Below are 22,215 nucleotides of genomic sequence, written 5' to 3'. Positions count from 1 at the left end.
CTCCTCATATTCGTTTTTTTCACGGTGCACAAACGTAGGTTGGACAGTAACAAGGTGGATTAAATGAATAGATCTTTTGAACAGGAGTGAGTGTTTCGTTCTGTTTACATACGACGTTCGAAGCTGGGCATAATGGTAGACAAGTTATGAACTGTTTTTTCCAAGTGCGTAAACAAACACACATTTTTGAACAATCGGCTGTGATAAATGTTTTTTTATACTCGTAAATCTTTTCGTTTACTCTGCAGCCTAAAATAAAGTAGTTTTTATTTAAAATGACTTTGCTACGCGATTTATATGATATCGTTAAAGCTTACCTCCCTTTAAACATATTGTTATAGGCAAGAGCTTGGAAAATTATCTGGCAATCTTTTTTCTTTTCATTTTAGTTTTCGAGATTTTAGACTTAGAATTCCACTAATTTCACGATGTTACTATGTTTAAACAACTTGACAATCTCTTGGATTTGAAATCAATCCATTTTTAATTGGGAGGTAAACTTTAAAGATGCCACGTTGGCAATTGAGCAAGACACCGTTGGGAGTCGTTATGCACCAGCTCAGTGATCGAAAATGTTTACTTAAATATGCAGAAAGTGCTTGGCACATACCCCTTTCATCTTCAGCCTTGTTAATCTGTTTTGACAAAGTGATAACGAAAGTATCTAAAATAAATCACATAAAAACAACTTTATTCTGACGAATATGTCTAAACTAAAAACAATTTTATGCTGCTTGCGTGCGTGTAAAGTTTTTATTTTTGTTGACATGCAACAAATACAATATAACCACGAAGTTTACCTGCTTGTCTGGAATACCACAAAACATAATACAGCAGAAATACATGGTGTATCTTTTTCATTTTTAATAATTAACTTCGGTTAAACGCATACTCCAAAGTAAGATCGATTTAATTTCAAACTATTTAAGACTGCAATTTTAATCTTATTAAGCGAATGAGTTAGAATGCTTCACTCTACATAGTAACCTTTCACAGTCACTCATAAGAGATTATAATTTTTTTTGCTAAAACAAAATATTGACATATCGACTCTTTTTCGTTTTGTTATTACATAATTGTATTACAAACTTTCACATTTTTTTTTTAACAACCTGGAGACGTTTAGGAAACAAATTTGTTCTTAAGGTCCCTTTTTGCTTTTTCGCAGTCGAGGACAATACCAAATAACAAATAAAAAGAAACGTTACAGAAACAAGATAAATAAGTCTGCCTTACTAAATGTGTGCCTTCGTATTCTAAATCGATAATCACTAAATTCGTATTACACGATTTTTTTATAAGCAGCTAAGAATTTCGGTCAGTTCTCAAGTTGCTTATTTTGTAGTCAATATCAAGATCTGAAGATGCTTAATAGTAGCCTAGTTTTATTCAACTAATTGTCGTAATTTGTTTTTAAAGGGAAATAAAGAAAAAAGTCATAATTTTGGTAAAAAGGAAATTAAACTGAAGTACGCAACGAAAAAGTCAACCTCGTCCCCAGGGGCTAGAGGCTTTGACGCTTTGACATAGGCAACAAATCCTGGGGACGAGGATGCAAAAAAGTTGTAGTTTTCTTTTCTTGGAGTTTTATTTTTTTTTTTTGTTTTTAAAAGTGTGTCTCTTTCTATTTTCGCAAAAAATATTTTTTTGTGGTGCTTGTGCTTATATTTGTACAGAACTAAAGTTGCTTTATAATTTTTTATATCCAGTTCAGTTATTTATAAATAGGTTGCTTAGGAAAAACATTCGCGTCCATAAATATAGCTGTAACGTAAACGCTTTATTAAAGTCACAGCTGCACAATATTTTTTTTCTCGTGGCTGCTTTTTTAAAAGGCCTGTATTTCTTTGTGCTTCCTCGGAGTTAGATTTAGTGCAAAAGTTTAAAACGTAAATTATACTTCATCAACGTCATTCCCAGGGTTTTTTGCATTTTTTATCATCGAAGCAAGTAAGCGCTAGCAGCTTTAATATCAGACAACAAACCCTGGGTATGAGGATGATACTTCATAGAAAAAGAGCGCTTTGTAATTTAAAAACTTTTCAAGATTTTTTTCCATTTGTAAACAAGCAAACTAACTCTGGTTAAGAGTGGACAGGGTTGCCATGTCTTCTTCTTAAATCTTTTGTAAAAGTAGATTTTTTAACAATTTTTTTCTCAGATCTCCCCAATTTTAGTTTTGTCCCAAAGTTGCATTTTCAAAATGCATAAAAAAGCTAGACGGCCTTTGCAATAATTCATTTGTCACTTATGGCATCACCTACCTTAAAACCTTCTCAAGTAAAAAAGATTCTAAATTTCTTTGGAAAAATATGAAAATGACCTTAAATCAAAAAGTCGGGCTAGCAGTATTTTTACGTATCCAGGTCAGAAAATTCTATTGTAGATTATTCGAAGATTAATAGTTTGCAAATTACAAGAATGTAAAATCAAAAGGGGAATCTGGGAACTAGAGGTACAAAGATCACGCCTCCCTTATCAAGAATACCGCCTTTAAGATATCAGTTAAAAATGCACCCCATTAAAGCAATTAATGTTCACACAGCACCTCATTTATTTTATCAAAATTGCAGTTAAAGCTTCAAAACGGGTGCAAAAAGAAAGCAGATTTTATTTTTTCCCAAGTAAAACTAGCTAACTAGTGAGCTACAGGAGTTTCTTCATACAACTTTGTGATTTATTTTTTGATGTAAGCCCTCCTGTACTGTGTTTATCTTGTAGCTATAGAGTAACATGGGCTCTGGTGGATTTAATAGGCCATGTATATTAACTTAGACGACAACAAGAGACACACAAAAGTCGTTGTTGTGTTGTTGTAGACTAAAACTAACTCTTGGATGTGCAGCTAGCTAACCTTAATTAGGCTATATTACCAAAAACTTCATGAATTAAAACTACCAAAGAGGATAATTAAAATAGGCACCTATACCCCAGAGCTTCCTTCAAATACTTGTGTGTGCTTCCTCTCTACTACACATGTTCATCATCATCATCATTCTCGGCTTAACGTCTGTTTTCTATGCTAGCATGGGTTGGACGGGGTATATTAATGACCCTTTTTCAATCTGATCTATATTGTGTTAGATCTAAACTCAACTTTCTCTGTATCAAGTATGTACTTAACCTCCTGCCAAGTCTTTCTCGGTCTGCCTCTGGTCTTTGCCCCAGGAACTATCAAGTCTGTACACTTTCTTACCCAATTACCCCCTCCATTCTTTCCAAGTGCCCCAGCCAATTCAACCTTCTTATCTGGATAATATCTTTAATTCTACGGATACTTAGCCTGCTTCTTAGCTCATCTGAACTCTTTCTGGCTCTCAGACTGGCATTACACATCCACCTAACCATTCTCATATCATTCCTTTCTAAACGGTCATCCTGCTTCTCTGCCCATGTCTCAATACTGTACAACATAACACTTCTGACACAGGCCTCATACAACCTACCTTTTAACTCAATTGACAAGACTCTGCTAGTTAACAAAGGGAGTAACCCTCTGAACTTTTTCCAAGCAGAACCTATCCTGCAAGTAACACTTCTTCCAACACCCCCTTCACTGACCAACATATCACCTAAGTAACAGAACCACTGTTGTACATCATTGAAGCTGGAAATACTTCATTCTCTATAATCTCACCTTTGCAATGCTTGCATACAAACTGGATGTCAGCTCTTAACCTTCCACCAATACTACAGCACTTCTTATGTACCCAAGTTTGACAAATAATTGAGTTACTACTAACTCCTTTCCTGCAAACTCCACAAGGCCACTTTCCAACTACAAGGTCACGCTTGGCTGCAATGCTACTAATCATGACTTTAGACTTTACTGTGTTCACCCTTAGCCCTTTCTCTTCTAGTCCTTTCTTCCACTCCCCAAACTTTTCAACTAATTCTTCCATCGAGTCTGCTATGAGAACCAAATCATCTGCATACAATAACTCATGGACAACCTGTTCTGAACTTGATCGACAGTGCTTCCAAGACTAGAACAAACAACAAAGGACTAAGTACAGAACCCTGATGTACACTAACATTTACACTAAATTCATCACTAAGTGAATCGTTAATCCTGACACGACTTCTAGCATTGCTGTACATAGACTGTACCATCGTAACTAGCCACTCATCCACACCTAATTTTCTCATAGCCCACCAAATAACTTTACGTGGAACTCTATCAAAAGCTTTCTCTAAATCTACAAAGGCAAAATAGAGATTCTTTCTCTTTCCTAAATACTTTTCCTGAAGCTGTCTGAGTAAAAATATGGTGTCTGTAGTGCCACGCCCTGGAACAAAACCAAATTACATCTTATCTATATCAATTCTTTCTCTAACTAACTTATCAATCACTCTTTCATTACTTGATCAACCAACTTCAAACCTCTATAGTTACCTCTTTCTAATGCATCACCCTTGCCCTTGAAACAATTCACTATTGCACTCGACTGCCACTCACTCGGAATAGCACCATCCTTTATATTCTGATTAGCAAAACTTGTAATAAGGTCAATTCCAATATATCCAGATGCTTTTACCATCTCTCCAACAATACCTGATACTCCTGCAGCCTTGCCAATCTTCAATTTCCTAATAGCCTCCACTACCCATTCTGTCTTGATCTGCATGGCTCGCCCTTCTACAAGATAAGATAATTTAGATAAGATAAGATAATTTTATTAATCAAAAATAGCTGTACAGTTCAAATAATTAAATAAATTTTAATATGAAGAGAAAAAACAAACAAACTATTTTTGAAGGGAGACCTTACCTAATAGCAGAAGCTAAGACGAGGATAAGGCCACCCTTGGACGAGTACAATAGACGGCACAGGACACACAAGACGGCACAAACATATATAATCACCAGATAAATGAACCGTGTGAGAACAAAGGGAAAATTTGTTACAAATTAATAAGAGGCAATAAAATACTTCTTTAGATCACTTTTTAGACCAAAGTAATCTATGGAAACAAATTTTTTAGTCATTGATGTCTGTATCTTATTCCAGGATTTAATGGTGTTAAATCTAATAGAATTTTTACCAAAACAAACGGTATTGACAGTAGAAAGATTGATCAAGCCAGCCTTTTCTGCACGAGTGCTCTGGGCATGGTTGAAGTCAACCGCAAAAGTATTCTGGATAGAAGCAGGCATTTTATCATGAAAGAGCTTATGCAAAAACAGAATGTTCTGACACTGGACAATATCATTGAATTTGAGGATTTCCAGGTTGCCATAGATGATACTAGATGATGCTCTTCGAGATTCAAAAGTCATTAGTCTGATAGCAAAATTTTGTAAAACAGCAATACGATTAACATCAAGACTATTTGGTTGACCCCAAATTTGATTACAATATTGCAGGTGGGAATGAAAAATGGCATAGTAGACTAGGATAAGGACATTTTGAGGCACAAAATGACGAAGTTTAGCTAAAGCTCCATTAGCCCTCTTGAGCTTGGCAACAGTATTATTGATCTGAGTCTTCCAGCTTAAATCAGAATCTAATAGAACACCAAGATATTTAATAGAATCACTAGGCATAAGCCTTTTACCATTGATGAGAAGCCTAAAATCATAATTAAGAGGTTTATGTGCATGTTTAAATATAATGTATTCTGTCTTGCTAGCATTAAGAGAAATCTTATTAGCATTCAGCCAATGGCAGAGAAGCTTGAGGTCTAAATTCATTTGTTTGGCCAGTTGTTTCAAAGAGTCACTGAAATGCAGGAGGTTTGTATCATCAGCAAAGTGGTGTACCATAGAATAGTTAATTGCACAATTCAAGTCGTTTATATAAATTAAAAATAAAAGTGGTCCTAAAACAGAGCCTTGAGGGACACCATGTCTGGCAAGATTATTTGCTGATCTAGCTCCATTTAAAGACACAAATTGTTGACGACCTATTAAGTAGGACCTAAATAAAGAGAGAGCATTACCTCGAATTCCATAATGATGAAGCTTTGTAAGCAGAATTTCATGGTCAACAGTATCAAAAGCCTTCTGGAGATCAATAAACACTCCACATGCATAATTTCCTTTATCAAGAGCATCCATAATTTTTTGAGAGATATTCATTAGTGATTGACAGGTTGAGTAATTTTTTCTGAAACCAAATTGTTGCTTATACAGGACATTGTTATTCAAGAAACCCATACACCCGTTTATATATAAGTTTTTCAAATATCTTATCAATGTTTGAAAGTAAGGATATAGGTCGATAATTTGTAAGTTCCAATTTGGATCCTTTTTTATGAATAGGGATAACCCTGGCAGTTTTTAAATTAGAAGGAAAAATGCCTGAAGTAAAAGACAAATTTATAAGTTTAGAGAGTGGAAGGGATAATTCAGTTTTAACAGTAGAAAAAATTTGGGCAGGAATGCTAAATGGCCCAGAAGATTTACCAAGGTCCAAGGAAGAAATACAATGGAGAACTTCAATAGCATCAGTTGGTGAAAGAAACATTGAATTAGGAACAGAATATTTTAAGAAGGAAGAGAAATGTTTTGATGTGAATGGGATGCCCATTCTTATATTGTCAGCAATTGATGAAAAATAATTATTAAAAGAGCTAGCAATTGTCACTGGATCAGTGACAAGCAAGTTATCAATGTTCATACAGGTTGGAGAAGCAGAAGCAGAAGAACGAACAGAAATTATATTTTTAACACCTTCACAACATCATCATCAGACAAATTATCCTCATCCCAATCAAACTCACTGTTAAGCAACCTCTGATAATAATTCTTCCAAGCTACTCTTTTCTCCTCCTCTATGCTAGCCAAAACACCTTCATCATTACGTATATACTTCTCACCTACAACATCTTGATTAGTCTTCTTCATTTGCTTTGCTATCTTGAATACCTTATTGTGCTGGTCTTCCCTTCTTAACACATCTGCAAATCTGTTTCTCTCTGCTTCTGATTTTGTCTTATACACTGCTGTACGAGAACGACGCTTAGCTTCTAAGTAAATATTTTCACTAACACCTGACTTCCGGTCTTTCCAAAGTTTCCTCTTTTCCTTCATACACTGGCACAATCTCTTCCTTCAGCTTCCAGACTTTACGACGGGGCCTGTACTTTCACTTGGCTTCTTTAACACTCTTCAAGATAATATCACAAACCAGCAACCTATGCTGGGTAACACACTCTTCCCCCGATATAACTTTCATGTCCTTCACCACTTTCTTGTCTGACTTTCTAACCAGGAAGTAATCTATTTGTGTCTTACACCCACCTTACTCATATGTTATCAGCCTACTCTGTCTCTTACTGAATGATGTGTTGCAAACCACCATGTCCGTTGCCATTCCAAATTCAAGCAATCTCTCCCCTTCCTTATTTATGCTCCCAAATCCATAGCCTGCATGCACACCTCTATAACCTTGAGATGACTTCCCAACATGACCATTAAAGTTGCCGCCCACCATGACAAGTTCAGTGTCTACAAACTTTGATGTGACTGCTATTAACTCATCATAAAACTTATCTTTATCTTTCTCACTGAGTCCACACTGTGGAGCATAAACTGACAGAAAAGTGACAATCCTACTACCTATCAAAAACTTTATCACTATAATACGACTACTAACATGCATAACATCTATTACTTTTTCTACCCACTTCTCTGCAACGAATATGCCAACTTCTCCATATCCATCACTATTACCAATTCAAAAAAGCTTATACCTTGCCCTCCTCCCTTCCACAAATCTCACTGAAGCTCCTCTTCACCTGACTTCCTGAACACAACACATATCAACAGATCTACGTTCTAACATTTCAACTACTTCACCTGCTCTACCTCTCAGAGTAACAACATTTACACTAGCCATCCTCAACCTAGTGTTATCTAGTACCTTGTAATGTGATAGCTAACGAAGGGTAACAGTCTGACAATGCTCACACCTGACATCTGTCCTACTGTGCGCGACACCATTACTCCTTAGATTTCCAGCCCCGTTTACGCAGTTTGTCTGATCAACTGTTCTTACAGCCATTAATAAAGAGTTTTGGCATTGTTTTACAGCTGGATTCCTAGCGCCAACTGTTCACAGACAGACTGGGTGTTTTTTAAAGTGACACCATCACTATGTGGCATTTCATGGGACTTCCACAATCGCCCCTTTAAACTAAGGTATGGTGGGGGTCGTTCAACTCCTTTCTTGTCTCTTAAAGACACTCTTCAATTCACCCTTCACTTCACCTTTTGCAAAACCAAAGTAATGCTAATGTATGCTTTCAGAATTCTGTAATCCATTCAGGGAAACTTTTGCACCACAAGCAATAATATTTATTAAATTGATATATACATTTTAAAATATAAGCTCTGCACGTTAATTTAATTGTTTTTTATTAATCTGCCCGAATTGTTGTTTCTGTTTTCTGCACAGCAGAATCGTAATTCTTTTTTCATTTTGTACACATAATTTCACTGTATTTTAAAAATGCTTAGATGGGCGAATACTCAACCGGACAGTACTTAGAATGCTATCATAAAAAATTACATGGGTTTTGCTCTGCTTATAAATTAATAGACAGAAAAAAATTCCCTGAATCCTCCTCCTTTCACCTTTATCAAAAAGCGTATTTTTTAATCCTTTCCATCATACGTTTTTTCCCTTTGAAGTTTACCGTGTTGTGATAAAAAATGTTATACTACAAAGATCAAAATTATTTTTCTCAAATAAATGCAACAGTTGTAAAAAAATAATGTTGTGTATTGATATACACCAGTCCAAAAGAGAAATGACCATAAAAATAAAGGTTAGTAACTTCAATTAAATAATAAATATTCACAAATTATTTCTGTCACGATAGCCAAGTTGGTTAGTGCATTGCACTGAGATGCAATGTTTTGCTGCGGTACTGGTTAGAATCTTCCTAGGAGATGTCTTTCTAAAATAAAACTTTGCAAACGAAACCTTATTGATGGTGTTCAATGAGTTTGGAGTTGGAAACCAATATTATACTCACAGACCAGATAGTGATAAAGGTATATGTTTCTATGCAAAATTATCGAAGGATATAGCTAGTTAGCTAGTTCTAAAGGTTTGAAGTTTATGGTATTATAAAGTTTGAGTTAAAAGCAAGGTAAGTAATTATATCTAACAAATCATGAATATTCAATAAATGAATAGAACTTCTGTCATTTTCAGTTATATTTGGATGCACAATATGACATTTAAATGATTCAAGTTGTTGTTTTTAGCTCCGTTAGCTCGACTTTCATGTAGGTCACTAAAGTTGAAACCTAATGTCCCCTTTAATTGAACTTGCTCAACAAAAAAATAAGTTACCACCAATCCCTTTCTTGCAAACTCCACAAAGTCAGTTTCCAACTACAAGGTCACATTTTGCTTCAATGCTACTATTCATGACTTTAGAGTTTGCTGCATTCACTTTTAACCCTTTGCTGCATTCACATTTTTAACCCATTCTCTTCTAGTCCTCTCTTTCACTTCTTAAACTTCTCAAATAATTCTTCCATCAACTCTGTTATGAGAACCAAATTATCTACATACAATAAACCCATGGACAACTTGTTCTAAAATCCATCGACAGCACTTCTAGGATTGAAAAAAAACAACAAAGGACCTTGATGTACACTAAAGTGAATTGTTAATTTTGGTACAACTTCTAGCATTGCTGTACATAGACTGTAACATCTTGGAAAAATTATAACTTATTATTTGAATCTTGTGTTTTCTTTATAAGCCAGTTTCTGTTTGCCTTGAAGAATCTCTTTTTCTTATGGAACAAATTTTGTAGTGATGTTCTTGGTCTGAACAGCAATAATGACACTGCATTTAGAAACACAAATTTAAGGAACACGTATACTCGAAAGGCATAGACTGGAAAAAGCATCACCCACAGCCTCAGCTGTCATACTTATTATTTGTTGAAAAGGTATTTTCTTCTCTATGTTTATTTACTGTTAAATATTTTAAAGACTACTCAAAACAAGCTTGTGTTATTACCACACAAGGCAAATCTCCTTATGCATTTTGTTTGTACCTCACATTCAGAATACACACATCGAAAACAAACAATAAAAATCAAGTAAGTGTAAAAAGGTTAGGTAATGTATATGACTGCATACGTAATTGTTTTAACATACTGATTGTACTATTTTCCTTATTAAGAGGCCTGAGTTTTCCTCCAGAATGAATAACCTGACCTTTTTGCTGTTAAATGCTGTTGTAAAATGGCTATTTTTTACTGCTATGGTTCCTTTCTAATACAGAGTGTTGTGATATACTTTTTTTTATCTCTTTATTTAGAACTATATAAACATGGAAAAGATTATACAATGGCACATAATATTGTCACTCCTTTGCTGTGGTTGTTTCTTTAACTCGTTAAAGAATGGTCTGGTACATGATGATGTGTTTGCCATCCAAACAAACACTGATGTAAGATCTGATACACCAATAGGAAATATTTTCATAAACGACTTTTGGGGAAGAAATTTAAAAGATGCTAAAAGTCACAAATCATTCCGACCATTATGCACACTGACATTTCGCATAAATTATTTGCTACATGGTTTGAAACCATTTGGATATCATCTTGTTAACTTATTACTTCATACTGCTGTTGTTAACTTGTTTTTTTATATTTTGTATGATGTGTTATTTCAAGAAGTTTCATCTGCTGTAATTGCTTCACTTATTTTTGCCACCCATCCTGTTCACGTTGAAGCAGTAAGTATTTTGTAACAATGTCGCTTTGCAGGAGAGCTCACGAAAACACCTGCCACATGTTTTTTGCAATAAAATCATTATTATACATCACCAAAGCAACATGCTTTTAATGTGTAAATTTCATCCCCCAAAAGTGTTAATTTTGCTAATGCTTGCTTGAAATAATACTTGATACAAGTATTATTTCTTAAATGCAGAAAATTGTTTTCACAATATCACTTGGAGTGTTTTACCCTTGAAATCAAAACGTTGTGTTATTGTGTGATCTTTTGACACATATATGAACTTCAATAATTATAATATGAAGTGTTCTTGTACTACTAACAACGATTTTTTTGTTGTTTGCATATATATCGTTTTTTCAAATCAGTATCTGTTTCACCAGTATCAAAAAATGTCATTACATGTTAGTAATTTAATTGAATATCCTTATTCACACTATTGTAGTAGTGCCATGGTATCTCGTTGATCTTGAAAATCCCAAAAAATAATTTTCACAAGAATAAATAATTCTATTTAAGCAAGGGAATTTGTCTAGTTTAAATTATTGTTGATAATAATGTATCAGGAGTAATATGGACAAGCCTTGAAGTATTTTCAGCATGGAAATTTCTTGATTTTATCATGTAGTTTATTAAAAGTCAATAAAAATTCTTATGTTTTACACCCCTCCTTCTATGTCACAGGCTACTGCTTTCTACATGATTTTACAATGCACACCTTTTTTAAAAGTGTGCACATAATCACCATAATAAAGCTGAAAATGATGTCCAAAAAATTAAGCATTATGATAAGCATAGCATAATATATATATGTAAGCATGTTAACTTAGGTTAGTTACACTTTTCCTGTAACAATTATTTCACAGTGGTCTTTGATAAGTATTTAGTTTTCATATTTTGCAAATTGTCTGAGCTTTCAAAAAAATCATTGAACACTTAAGACCTAGTATAGGCTTAGGTTTTTAAATTACTAAGCATGATTAAGATTAACGTTAATTTTGCCCCATGCTTAAAAAAATGTGTAAAGAGAGAGACAGAATAGAAAGTTGCTTTTTACTTTTTAGGTGACTGGTGTTGTTGGTCGTGCTGATGTGTTATCATGTTTACTGTTTTTGCTTTCTTTTCTAAGTTATGCAAGGTACATAAACTTTTAGGTATTTTTCTTATTTTTATTTATTGATATATATTGTACATACAATTGCATATTACCTTTTAGACATTTACACAGTACTAACTATTTGGGTAATAAGGTATATTTTTATTAATTTTTTTATTATATTTTTTTATACATTGAATTGTATTAGAATGCATGAAGAATTTTGTGGATAACAAGTCTAAAACCAATGATGAAAGAAAATATCAAAATTTGCTTTTTCTTTAATATGTCATCATAATTTATGCTGTATAATTAACCCTCAAAATCTTTTAATTTGAATATCTTTCTTTAAGCCATGTAATATTATGAAACCAATTGATTATATTTTACATTTGGATTCTGTTAAAGCACCAACTATATTTTCTACATCTTGCGTGTAAGACATGTTACGTTTATACAAGACTTGCCCATGTGTTTACAAAAGATTACAGAATTTTGCGGATTTTTTGTAAATGAGCACACATTCTTGTAAGATAAATTATTAAAGTTTTTACAGATTTATTTAAAGCACAACATTCAAAGGACATTGAAATGAATTGTTTTAAATATATTCTCTTTTTTAAGAAAGTTTCACCAATGTTAGAACATTTCGTTATAACCATCGATTTATTTCATTTCTGTATGCTGTTGTTTAAATTTTAACCTACTAAATTAAGTGCACATGCCTGCCTCATCACAAAATCAAAGCAGTGTTTCATACAGAAAGTGGTCTACATACTTTTCAACATAAAAAATAATATGTATTATCAGAAAGTTTTTTAACATCTTTTTATATTATCTAGAGTAATGGATCGTTGTTTACAAAAGAGTTCTTTATGACAATCCTGTATGGAAGCATGTGTTTGTTTGTGAAGGAGCATTCTGTCACCGTGTTTGGGGTTTGTGTTGTGTATGATCTAATCAAAAATAAACATATAATATCGAGGTAAGATATTTTTTTGTTCATACGATAAAACGTAGTCTTAACCATAATTTAATTTTTGCTATTGTTTTTAGATATCTTCCAGTCAAATCTAAAATTTCCACACAAAGTAACACACATTCTTTGGTTCAAGAAATAACGATAATAGCAAAGAGAGTCATATTTTTAATGTTATGGGTAGGGTATTCAATTTTAAACTTTTTTATATTTTTTTCCAAAGGCTTGTAAGACATTTTTTGCTCTGTGTTTTTTTCAGGTATTTACATTGTTTATAATACGGCTTCAAATGATGGGAACTCGATTACCCACTTTTAAAGAAGAAGACAACCCTGCTTCATTTTCACAATATCCGATGACACGAGTCATGACCTATTTATATCTTCTGTCGTTCAACGCGCAGTTACTGCTTGCACCATATATTTTATGTTACGACTGGCAGGTGGGAAGCATTCCATTGGTGGAAAACATAACTGACATTAGAAATATATACACATTGTGTTTTTTGATTGTGGTGGCGTCAGTTGCTTTGAAATCGTTGTTAAGGTCAATTCAGGTAATAAAGTTGTTGTAATGTAAATGACAATCATATCATTTTACTAAAGATCAGCTACATTAGAATACTTATTTGTAATGTTTTGCTTATATATAAGCTACATTTGTGTATTAAAGCAAAGTTATTCTTTCAACATGTAATATTTTCTGTGAAAACCGAATTTCAGCCGACAAACAACAATATTTGGCCAGACATATAAAACAGCTGACACATGAAATGTTTTGATCTACTATTTTAATAATAACGTACCTAAAGCAACTGTGATATTTTTAGGAGACTTTTTCTTGGTTTTTTTTATAGAATAGAGGGGATGATGTAATATTGGTAGGACTTGCTTTTGCTATCATTCCTTTCATTCCTGCTTCTAATTTCTTTTTGAGAGTTGGTTTTGTAGTTGCAGAAAGAATTCTTTATATACCAAGGTAATATTTTAAGGATACTGTGACCCCATGATGAATTGCAATGAATCTTGTAAATATTTTCAAACATATAAATTACTAACGATAGGGTATTTTTTGCGTTGTTAGTTATTATTATTCTCAGAATAACCTCTTCAGTCCCTATTGGTACTGCTATCAACGAGGGTCCTGCGAAGGGGGTCCTAGTCGTTTAAAGCTCCCATTTTAGTTACGAAAGCAATCACTCAATTAGACAACCACCTGAGATGTCAATCCTATTCTCATGCTAAACGCTAAGCAAAAAGGATAGATTTACACTTTTTTAGGCCAGAGTTTGAATTCAAGACTTTCCGAGCTGGAAGCGAACGCTCTACCAAAAGGCTAACAGTCGCTGTTTAACTGGGCAATGTTTCTTTTTAGTCTTGGTTTTAGTATCCTTGTTGCAGTTGGAATGGTCAAAATAAATTTGTTCTACAGCAGAAGCGGTCATTTAGTTTACAGCATATTCGTGGTGTTATTAGTTTTGTTTTCGTGGAAGACTATTTCATACAACACGGTTTGGGAATCCAGAGAAACACTTTTTAAGTACGTAAAACTAAACGTTCTATTCATTCATTCATTCATCTATTATTATTATTGATTAGAATACAATTATTTATTAATTTATTCTTTTAACCATTTGTTCATTCGTTCATTCATTCATTCATTCATTCATTCATTCGTTGATTGATTGATTGATTGATTGATTGAATGATTGATTGATTGATTGATTGATTAATTCATTTATTTATACATTCATTTATTTATTTACTTATTACTCTATTTACTCTATTTATTACTTTATTTTGTTGTATATTTTAGATCAGGGGTGGTGACATTGCCACACAACGCAAAAGCACATTATAATTTCGCGAATTATTTGAAGGATAATAATCGAACAAAAGAAGCAATTAACCACTACAAGAGCGCAGTGAAGTAAACCTTCTTCTTTTAAATATACGAGTACTAATAAAATGCGGATGCTTATTCATAAATGTTTTAATATGTAGATTGTACCCATCGCATTCAAGTGCACACAACAACCTTGGAACACTATTGGATGACAACCAGGTATATACATGTTTAAGGAATTTTGCTAAAGGTATTTTAATATTATAACCTTTTGCTTGACCTACGAGTGACTGCATCATACATCTGGTGTGGATTTTAATTAAAATGACTAAGTTATCTAAGTTCTATCCAGGGGTGTAGTCCTAAAGTGTTTTGTATGTGATATCATTTTAGTTAGCAGAGTACCACTTCAAGGAGGCAATAAAACACACACCTGGTCACTACAGAGCAATGTTTAATCTAGCAGGTGTTTACATGTAAGGGAACCTTTTAACTGTCTCTATGTAATGTGTTAACCGTTCATTTCTAAATTTCTTTTGTTTAATTAAAACTCTTCTTGATTCATAGGAGACAAGGAAGGAGTGTGGAAGCTGAAGAAATCTTACGCAGATGCTTAGGGTATGTTTGTAACTAACAAATTCAGTAAAATTGCCTTGGGGAAGTTTATTAGTTTAAGCACCATTAGGTATTTTGTCTACTGATTTTGCCAGTTACACATATATTTAAATAAAATGCGGACAATAACTGAATGAATGAATGAATGAATGAATGAATGAATGGATCAAATAAGGAAGAAAGGAATGAAGAAATAAAGGAATGTTAAAATAAATGAATAAAGACATCGCTTACACTAAACATAATACACAAGTCAGAAATAAAAGTAATACGTAAAACCACAGACAACAGAAAGCTAAAGCTCTCTGTGTAGTCTGAGGTTTTCCTATCCAATGCAGGGACACCTAGAGAGTGATGTTATTGGTTATTTATAAAGGGTCCGGTTTGGTTTTTTATACACAGAGTTTAAATATTTCCTACTGTTTTAGCTACTCTCCCGAATACTACGATGCGAAGGTTCTATTTGCAGATGTCCTGAGACAAAACAAGAAACTAGATGAAGCGCACTCGATGTACAAAGTTTTGCTCTCTAAACATTCGAGCAAAGTCGATCTTGTACATCAGTATGGCACGTTTCTGAACGACATTGGTTAGTTACCTCAAGTAATGTGAGAGATATGTTTAATTATTCGTCTTCTGTCGTTTAACCAACTTCTCTTTTTCACCATGTAGGTGAAACAAAGCAAGCTATCGCTACTTATGAAGTATTGCTGAAGAAAAAGCCGAACGACTACGTTTCTGCATACAACTTAGCAATGATATATGGCCAGCATGGACATTTGGAGAAAGCAATTCAGCTTTATGAAAGGTAAAAAATAAAAATATTTATCTCTATGCATATCAAAATTGCCGAATGTTGTGTGTTTTAAAAGTTTCTGTATTTCCCTCTCTATAGATTAGTGGCTTTTTTATATATTTCATAGAGCGATTTTAATAGATGCATCGGACACAAGAGCTTACCAAAGCTTGGCTGTGTTATATTACAATGCAGGGAAGTTGACTGATGCCAATGCTGTCTACAAACGAATGTTTAAATCGAGTCGACCGACTCGAGAGCATATACGTAATCACGTGAGCATTCTTATGACTCTTTGTTTCTCCTAGTGACGTCATGAAAATAAAAACATAGGCTTTTACGAAAGTCGTTTTAAAAACAAATGACTCTTTTTTCGCATAGGCTGTGATATTGTTTGGTTTGAAACATCATACTCAGGCAATCGGGACGATCGAGGATTTGATTAAACAAGACAAATACTTTCTTCAAGCGCATTATACTATTATCAGCTTTATGGTTGAAATAGGAGAGCCGAATAAGGTAGTCCGTTTTTAATAATCTTTGCGGTTTACAACATTCCAATACGATGTTTTTAAAACCTTGTTATCCAGATGATGACCGTTAAACTAATCTAGCCTGATTGAAGTACCTGACAGTTAAATGCTCCTCCCTTTTACGGATTATTCTTCTAAATGATGTCATTTATCACGTGGTATTTTTTAGACACATCACGTGATTGAAAGAGCGTTGAAATTATTCCCGCGTAATGTTGAGGTGCTCTTGCAACGCGGAAATTTGAAGAGAACACTAAAGGAGTTCAATGAAGCGAAGAAGGTTAGTGCGTAAATTTAATAGCATTTTTATTTCTTGATTAATTCCTGTCAGTAAGGTTACCAGTGAGGCTTCTTTTATTAAGGAGGACTTCTACCAAAGAAGGTTTGGCTACTAATGAGAGTACTTATATTAAGGAGATATTATGGCTATAAGGGTACTGCTATTAAGGAGAGCACTACTGTTAAAGAAGATTACTGCTACCTACTAAGGGTGTTGCTATCACAGAAAAGAATATTAAGCAGATAAAATTGGTCCAACTATTGAGAATTTGAACGTACAATTATCTCCCAAAGTCTACCTAGCATGGGTTTATTATATTTTTGTTTTGCATATATGCATGTTTTTTTACTTGTATTTATTATTTTTCTATGTCATACAGGTTTACTTGGAAATATTATCTATTGCTCCAAACCACTTCCACGCTTTAGTTAATCTTGGAACAATCTACCATATACAGGTAATATATTTGATACGCCCACATGTTTATGGATATACATAATCGTGAAGTTGTCTGTGTTTTAAAGGTTTAGATTTTGATTTGTGAAATTGAGTTTTAATCTCTTTTGCACTTCCGCTTTCAGAATGATCTCGAGAATACAGAAAAGTATTACGAGCTGGCTTACAAGATCGACCCTAAAGACAGTGCACTTATTGAAAACATGAAGAAACTAAAAAGACTGCAAGCGCGCAAAAGTCAAACGTAGCTAGTCTCCCATTATATTACCATAAAAATAAGTAACATGGCTTTTGTTATGATTTTTAGGTAGGTTTTTGAAATATGCGAGTTGATCGAATTATTTATTCATTAAATTTTTATTTTTTTTAATAATTTTTTCTATTTTTATACAAGGTCAATGTTTATTTTTGTAAGTGAAACCATGTATATTATTTTTAGCTTATAATTTTTTACACTTTCTATTTTTTTATAAACAAGATTGATTGAATATGACCAAACTATGAAACCCAATTCTTTTGTTATTTTGACAAATTGTCTTAGTGAACTAAAGAGTTTTTGTTTAAAAATATATTTATTAAATTTGGGCGTCCCAAGATAGGGTCAGTTTTGTTTTGTTTTCTCTTTGTTTTAAATGATTAAATTTGTCAAGATAGTGTTTGCCTTTACCTTTATGTCGTCAAACGTGTTTGATTCATTTATAGTTTTTAAAAACCTTAGTAACGTCAACATGTAAGTGTCACTTGTAACAGCGCGTCACATGGATCAGATTTCAAGTCAGTGAACGTGAGGCTCATGTAGTTTTGTTTATGAATAGAGAGAACAACTTTTTTTAACGCAATTCAATTTTAGTTTGATAACAGAGATGGACTTGGTAAATAAATTTTGGATTTTAACTGTAGGGTTTATTTTTTGTTATGTTGTGAGAGGTAAGATATTTTTACATATCGGAGTTTTCTTTTTCGTTTCGGTGCAAGATTTCGTTATATTTACTATATTTTTTTTCACTATACCTTTCTCATTCTTTGATTTTTCACATAATTATTTTTAGAAGAACAAAAAAAAAAAAAATTAAAAAAAAGTGACTTCCATATTAAATCGTCTCCATAACTAAGGTTTGGGTAAAGTTCGGACGCCTTTTTATTTTCGTGTTTTAGTCAAATTTAAATTTGCTGTATATATGTTTTTGAATCTTTATTTATGAGTAGTTAGTTATTTCTTTTAGCGAGTATTGTTTTCTATTTAATATGACATAAAGGATCGTATTTACAAAATTCGTTTGGTTTATCACTTTTTTTGCTTTTTCGTTGTTTACATGTAGGGCGTCTGTGGTTCGATATTAGAATCTGCAATGGCTGTGTTTATTTTTTATTTTTTTTAACAAAGCACATCGTAAAAAAAGGCGCCAAAATTAATTACAAAAAAATTAATGAAACCGACGATTTAAAAAAAAAAAGTTAAAACAAATATGGCTACTTTAAAAAAATACAAGGAATGCGAAACCGACGAAAGCCGTTGAATCACAAGATTTAGAAAAGTTGTGCTTATCAGTATTTCCAAATGACATTTATATTTACAAGATTTGACGCTTTGGAGGCTTATCTGTGCATGCAAATAAAGAAATATTCCCGCCATCAAACCCATACTTCGTAAGGTCTGAACTTTTAGTTAGCGCTTGCACAATTTAACAAAAATACCGCTGGATGAGAGTTTTTTTGTGTTCAAGAAACTCTTGAGCTTTTTGCGCTATAGCGGAAAATGCAGTCAAATGGAATCTGTGTGCGCATTTAAACGTCCATACATTTTGCAATCGGCAGGGCAGGAAATCCTTTGTGGTCAACCAATGGAAATTCAACTTACTGCTTGTTGTTCTTAGTACTCTTGATTGCCAAATAAATAATTTGTTTTATATTTTTTAATAGTTTTTCTATTTTTATACTTTTATCTTTTTAGTATTTGGGGAGTTGAATTGCTTTTCTTGCGATAGTGATAAATCACTTTCAGACTGTGAAAGAACTCAATTTGAACGTCTGAGTTGCAAAAAAATAAACCAAACCGCTGCTTGTTATATCGTGCAAAGATTTACCAAGAATGGAAAAGGACCGTCTTTTGGGAAACACTGCACAACCTTAGAAATGTGCAAAAAAATATGCAGAGGTCTTCAACCCGAAGATTGCAAGGTTTGTAATTTTAATGGAATACTTTCGCATTGGCGACGTAAAGTACACGGAAAACTATTTATAATTTTTCTGTTAAATTTGATCTGATGTTTACTGAAGTGTTTGGAAGATATTTTTTGGCAGTAGATTGAGAAGGCTTTAATGTCGCTCCGTCACTACATAACTTTAATCTGAGAGGGTGAATTTTAAATTGAAGACAGTAATTGTTAGATGAGACAACATACAATCACGTTTTTTAATAAGAACATCTAAATTTTAGGCTTAATGTACTTATTTTTAAAAACACTTTTAATGTTCTTATTTTAGTTCTTCAGGAAAGTCGGGGAATATGGGGTCAAATTTACGGACGATGATGAATTTTTAAGGTTTGAAAGAAATATGGGATGTTTAAATTATCTGTTTTTATAAAAATATTGAACACCTTTTTTGCATTAGTGTAAAAATGGGAAATTATAGACTCGCTTTACTTTGTTCTTTTAATCTATAAGGAATTAAGGCTCAGTACGTTCTTAATATAATCTTAATTTTTTGGCAAAATCTCAAACAGTCCTTATAAACTAGGTTCTTGCAAAATAACGTGTATTTTAACTGCGTTTTGTGTTAACGTGGTGAGAAAGAACAAGTAAACATCAAATATATATTTTTCTTCTTTCATGTAAATAAATATTGAAAAAATATTATTAATATGTTGATTAAGGATTAGTCAGTTGGCATCATTGTAGTTAAATAAACAGGGCGTCTAAAGAATTCCTTGTATAGTATTTTTAAAAACATCTCTGTGCATTTGATATTTTTATTCGCATTTTTGAATTGTACATTTTGTGAAAGATTTCGCGAGATTTCTTCTTCTAATGCGCAATAATTAACAGAATTGAGATTAATAAGCCTGATGTATTGGGTGTAAAAAAAGGGCATGGGGACGAAGTAACGAAACCAAAGTTGATATTTTTTCAAGTTGTTTTTGTTTATCTTTTTAGGCTCATTGCTGTACAACTCCTCTCTGCAACAAGAGTACGTACACTGCATCTCCTGCATCTTTATTTTCAAGCAACATACTGATGATCTTTCTTACGATTTCGTTGTTCACTGTATCAATATTTCACTGACGGTAACTCTCTTTTGGTTAGAATAGGCTTGAAAGAATGTTATGAATATAGCTAAAGTTCAGATATTACAGATAACTTTTTTAAACTTTTTTATTCCGTGTAAATATAGTTATGTGTATACAAAAAAACACTTCAGTTTTATGAGGAGTCTTTTAATTTTTAAAATTAGTATTCTTGGCAATCTAATTGTAGGAAAAGTTTATTGAGAAGGGCTAATTTTCTTCAAATTGACAGTTGGGGTGGATGTTAATAAATTGAAGAGGGTGCGTTAGCGGTGGGGGCGGTTTTGCTTTAAATGTGGCTATCAGATCACCTACCTTGAACACCTTATGGCTTCTTCCCTCCTCTATAGTTTGATAACCAAGAGTAACGAGAACACGAAAATTATTGTGTAAAATTTCACTAGATCAGTTAGTCGGGGTCATCAGAAGTATTTAAGCTTTTTATTTTTAGCCTTTCTGCTTCAAGCTTTTTTCAAGTGTTCATAGACAAGTATTTTTAGAACAGTAATACAAGAAACACGATCTTAAGAGAGCCAGTAAACAATTTTGCAATTCGAGTAAGTAGCGGTTACTTTTCATGTATATCCTCTATTTAATTAAGGTTGATATTTTTGGATATATTTTAAAATATTTTAAGTGTCTGCTGGATTTTCTAAATATTCATTTCAATTCACTTTCTTTTTTATTTAGCGCTTGAAGAAAAGTTTAGTGCCACCGATAAGATTTTTGCGCTAAATAAAAAACTTCTGTTTATTTCCAGAATTTTTATCTGCGCCTATATAATATAACGCCAGGGCGGTTTTTATACTGGGCGAATTTCGACCAGGAACAATATTAGTCTTGCTTGATTGGTCCCCTTTAAACTCATATTTAAAACGCAAAAGGGAATTCTAGTGAGATAATTCCAAATAAGCGCCCTATATTTGGAACAAAAAAGGTGCGCTTTTTCGAGAAAGGCAATACTTCATGTGATGAGCTGGAAGAGCGCTAATTTTTTGGTGGGGCGTTTATTCAGATAGCCCTGGTATAGATACGCCCACTCATATATCCGTGTACAGACTCTATCGTTAACCAATGTATTTATAAAACTGATAGTCTGTTGTATATTTTTAAAAATTTTAAAAGTTTTTTAGTAGTTTAATTTTTTTAAGTTGTTTTTGTTAATTTAAATATAATCGTGAAGATATGCCATTAATACTTATTTTTAACCTAGATTTTTTTTTACCTTGATATCAGTAGTCTTTTCGTGCACTAAAATGTTTGTCTGTTATATATTTATGGGGCTATATCGTTTGTATCATACTTTATATGACATATAATAAATTTCTGTCATCCTGCGTGGATTGTGTCTTTCTTGTATCACCAGCAAGTCCTTCGAAAAGGAAAAAGCTTTGGGACCGAGGGGTGTTTATTTTCTTGTATTAAAAAATATTGACACAAAATAATTCAATTTAGATATGCTTTTAATCGGAATTTAAAATTAATTTTTTAGATCAGCAAATTTTAGCTACAATACAGTAATCTAACTGTTGTAGTCTAATTATTGCAGGTGATATGGCCATGGCACCTGCAACAGTGTTTAATTACAGTTGAACGCAACCTCGTCCCCAGGG

General features: G+C 33.0%; 2 protein-coding genes across 5 annotated transcripts; one reads left to right on the top strand and one right to left on the bottom strand.

Annotated features, from left to right (window-relative positions):
* Positions 1 to 19: 19 nt before the first annotated feature.
* On the bottom strand, positions 20 to 4,638 carry LOC130655520 (uncharacterized). Of its 2 annotated transcripts, none has more exons than XM_057458289.1 (3): positions 4,556 to 4,638; positions 611 to 664; positions 20 to 249 (listed from the first exon to the last, which is right to left on the bottom strand). In XM_057458289.1, the coding sequence occupies exons 1-3, from the start codon at positions 4,626 to 4,628 to the stop codon at positions 20 to 22; spliced, it is 357 nt and encodes a 118-aa protein (XP_057314272.1). In that variant the 5' UTR covers positions 4,629 to 4,638. The 2 variants fall into 2 exon arrangements, with proteins under 2 accessions (XP_057314272.1, XP_057314273.1); XM_057458290.1 differs by lacking the exon at positions 4,556 to 4,638 and adding an exon at positions 801 to 1,115.
* A 5,633-nt stretch (positions 4,639 to 10,271) lies between these two features.
* Positions 10,272 to 21,939, top strand: LOC130655517 (protein O-mannosyl-transferase TMTC1-like). Of its 3 annotated transcripts, none has more exons than XM_057458286.1 (21): positions 10,272 to 10,714; positions 11,781 to 11,854; positions 11,933 to 11,966; positions 12,655 to 12,797; positions 12,869 to 12,971; positions 13,051 to 13,347; positions 13,648 to 13,769; positions 14,166 to 14,330; positions 14,607 to 14,720; positions 14,795 to 14,855; positions 15,030 to 15,112; positions 15,204 to 15,254; positions 15,680 to 15,840; positions 15,924 to 16,059; positions 16,175 to 16,322; positions 16,429 to 16,566; positions 16,750 to 16,860; positions 17,240 to 17,317; positions 17,442 to 17,623; positions 19,268 to 19,494; positions 20,472 to 21,939. In XM_057458286.1, exons 1-19 carry the CDS (start codon positions 10,304 to 10,306, stop codon positions 17,562 to 17,564), a joined length of 2,553 nt encoding a protein of 850 aa, XP_057314269.1. In that variant the 5' UTR covers positions 10,272 to 10,303; the 3' UTR covers positions 17,565 to 17,623; positions 19,268 to 19,494; positions 20,472 to 21,939. The 3 variants fall into 3 exon arrangements, with proteins under 3 accessions (XP_057314269.1, XP_057314267.1, XP_057314268.1); XM_057458284.1 differs by having other exon boundaries at positions 17,442 to 18,243; XM_057458285.1 differs by having other exon boundaries at positions 17,442 to 18,968.
* Positions 21,940 to 22,215: the final 276 nt, after the last annotated feature.

The sequence above is a fragment of the Hydractinia symbiolongicarpus genome, chromosome 8 (assembly GCF_029227915.1).
Source record: "Hydractinia symbiolongicarpus strain clone_291-10 chromosome 8, HSymV2.1, whole genome shotgun sequence".
NCBI classification, from domain to species: Eukaryota; Metazoa; Cnidaria; class Hydrozoa; order Anthoathecata; family Hydractiniidae; genus Hydractinia; species Hydractinia symbiolongicarpus.
Note: the sequence above shows the minus strand (reverse complement) of the source record. Positions and strands in the feature narration are given on the sequence as shown.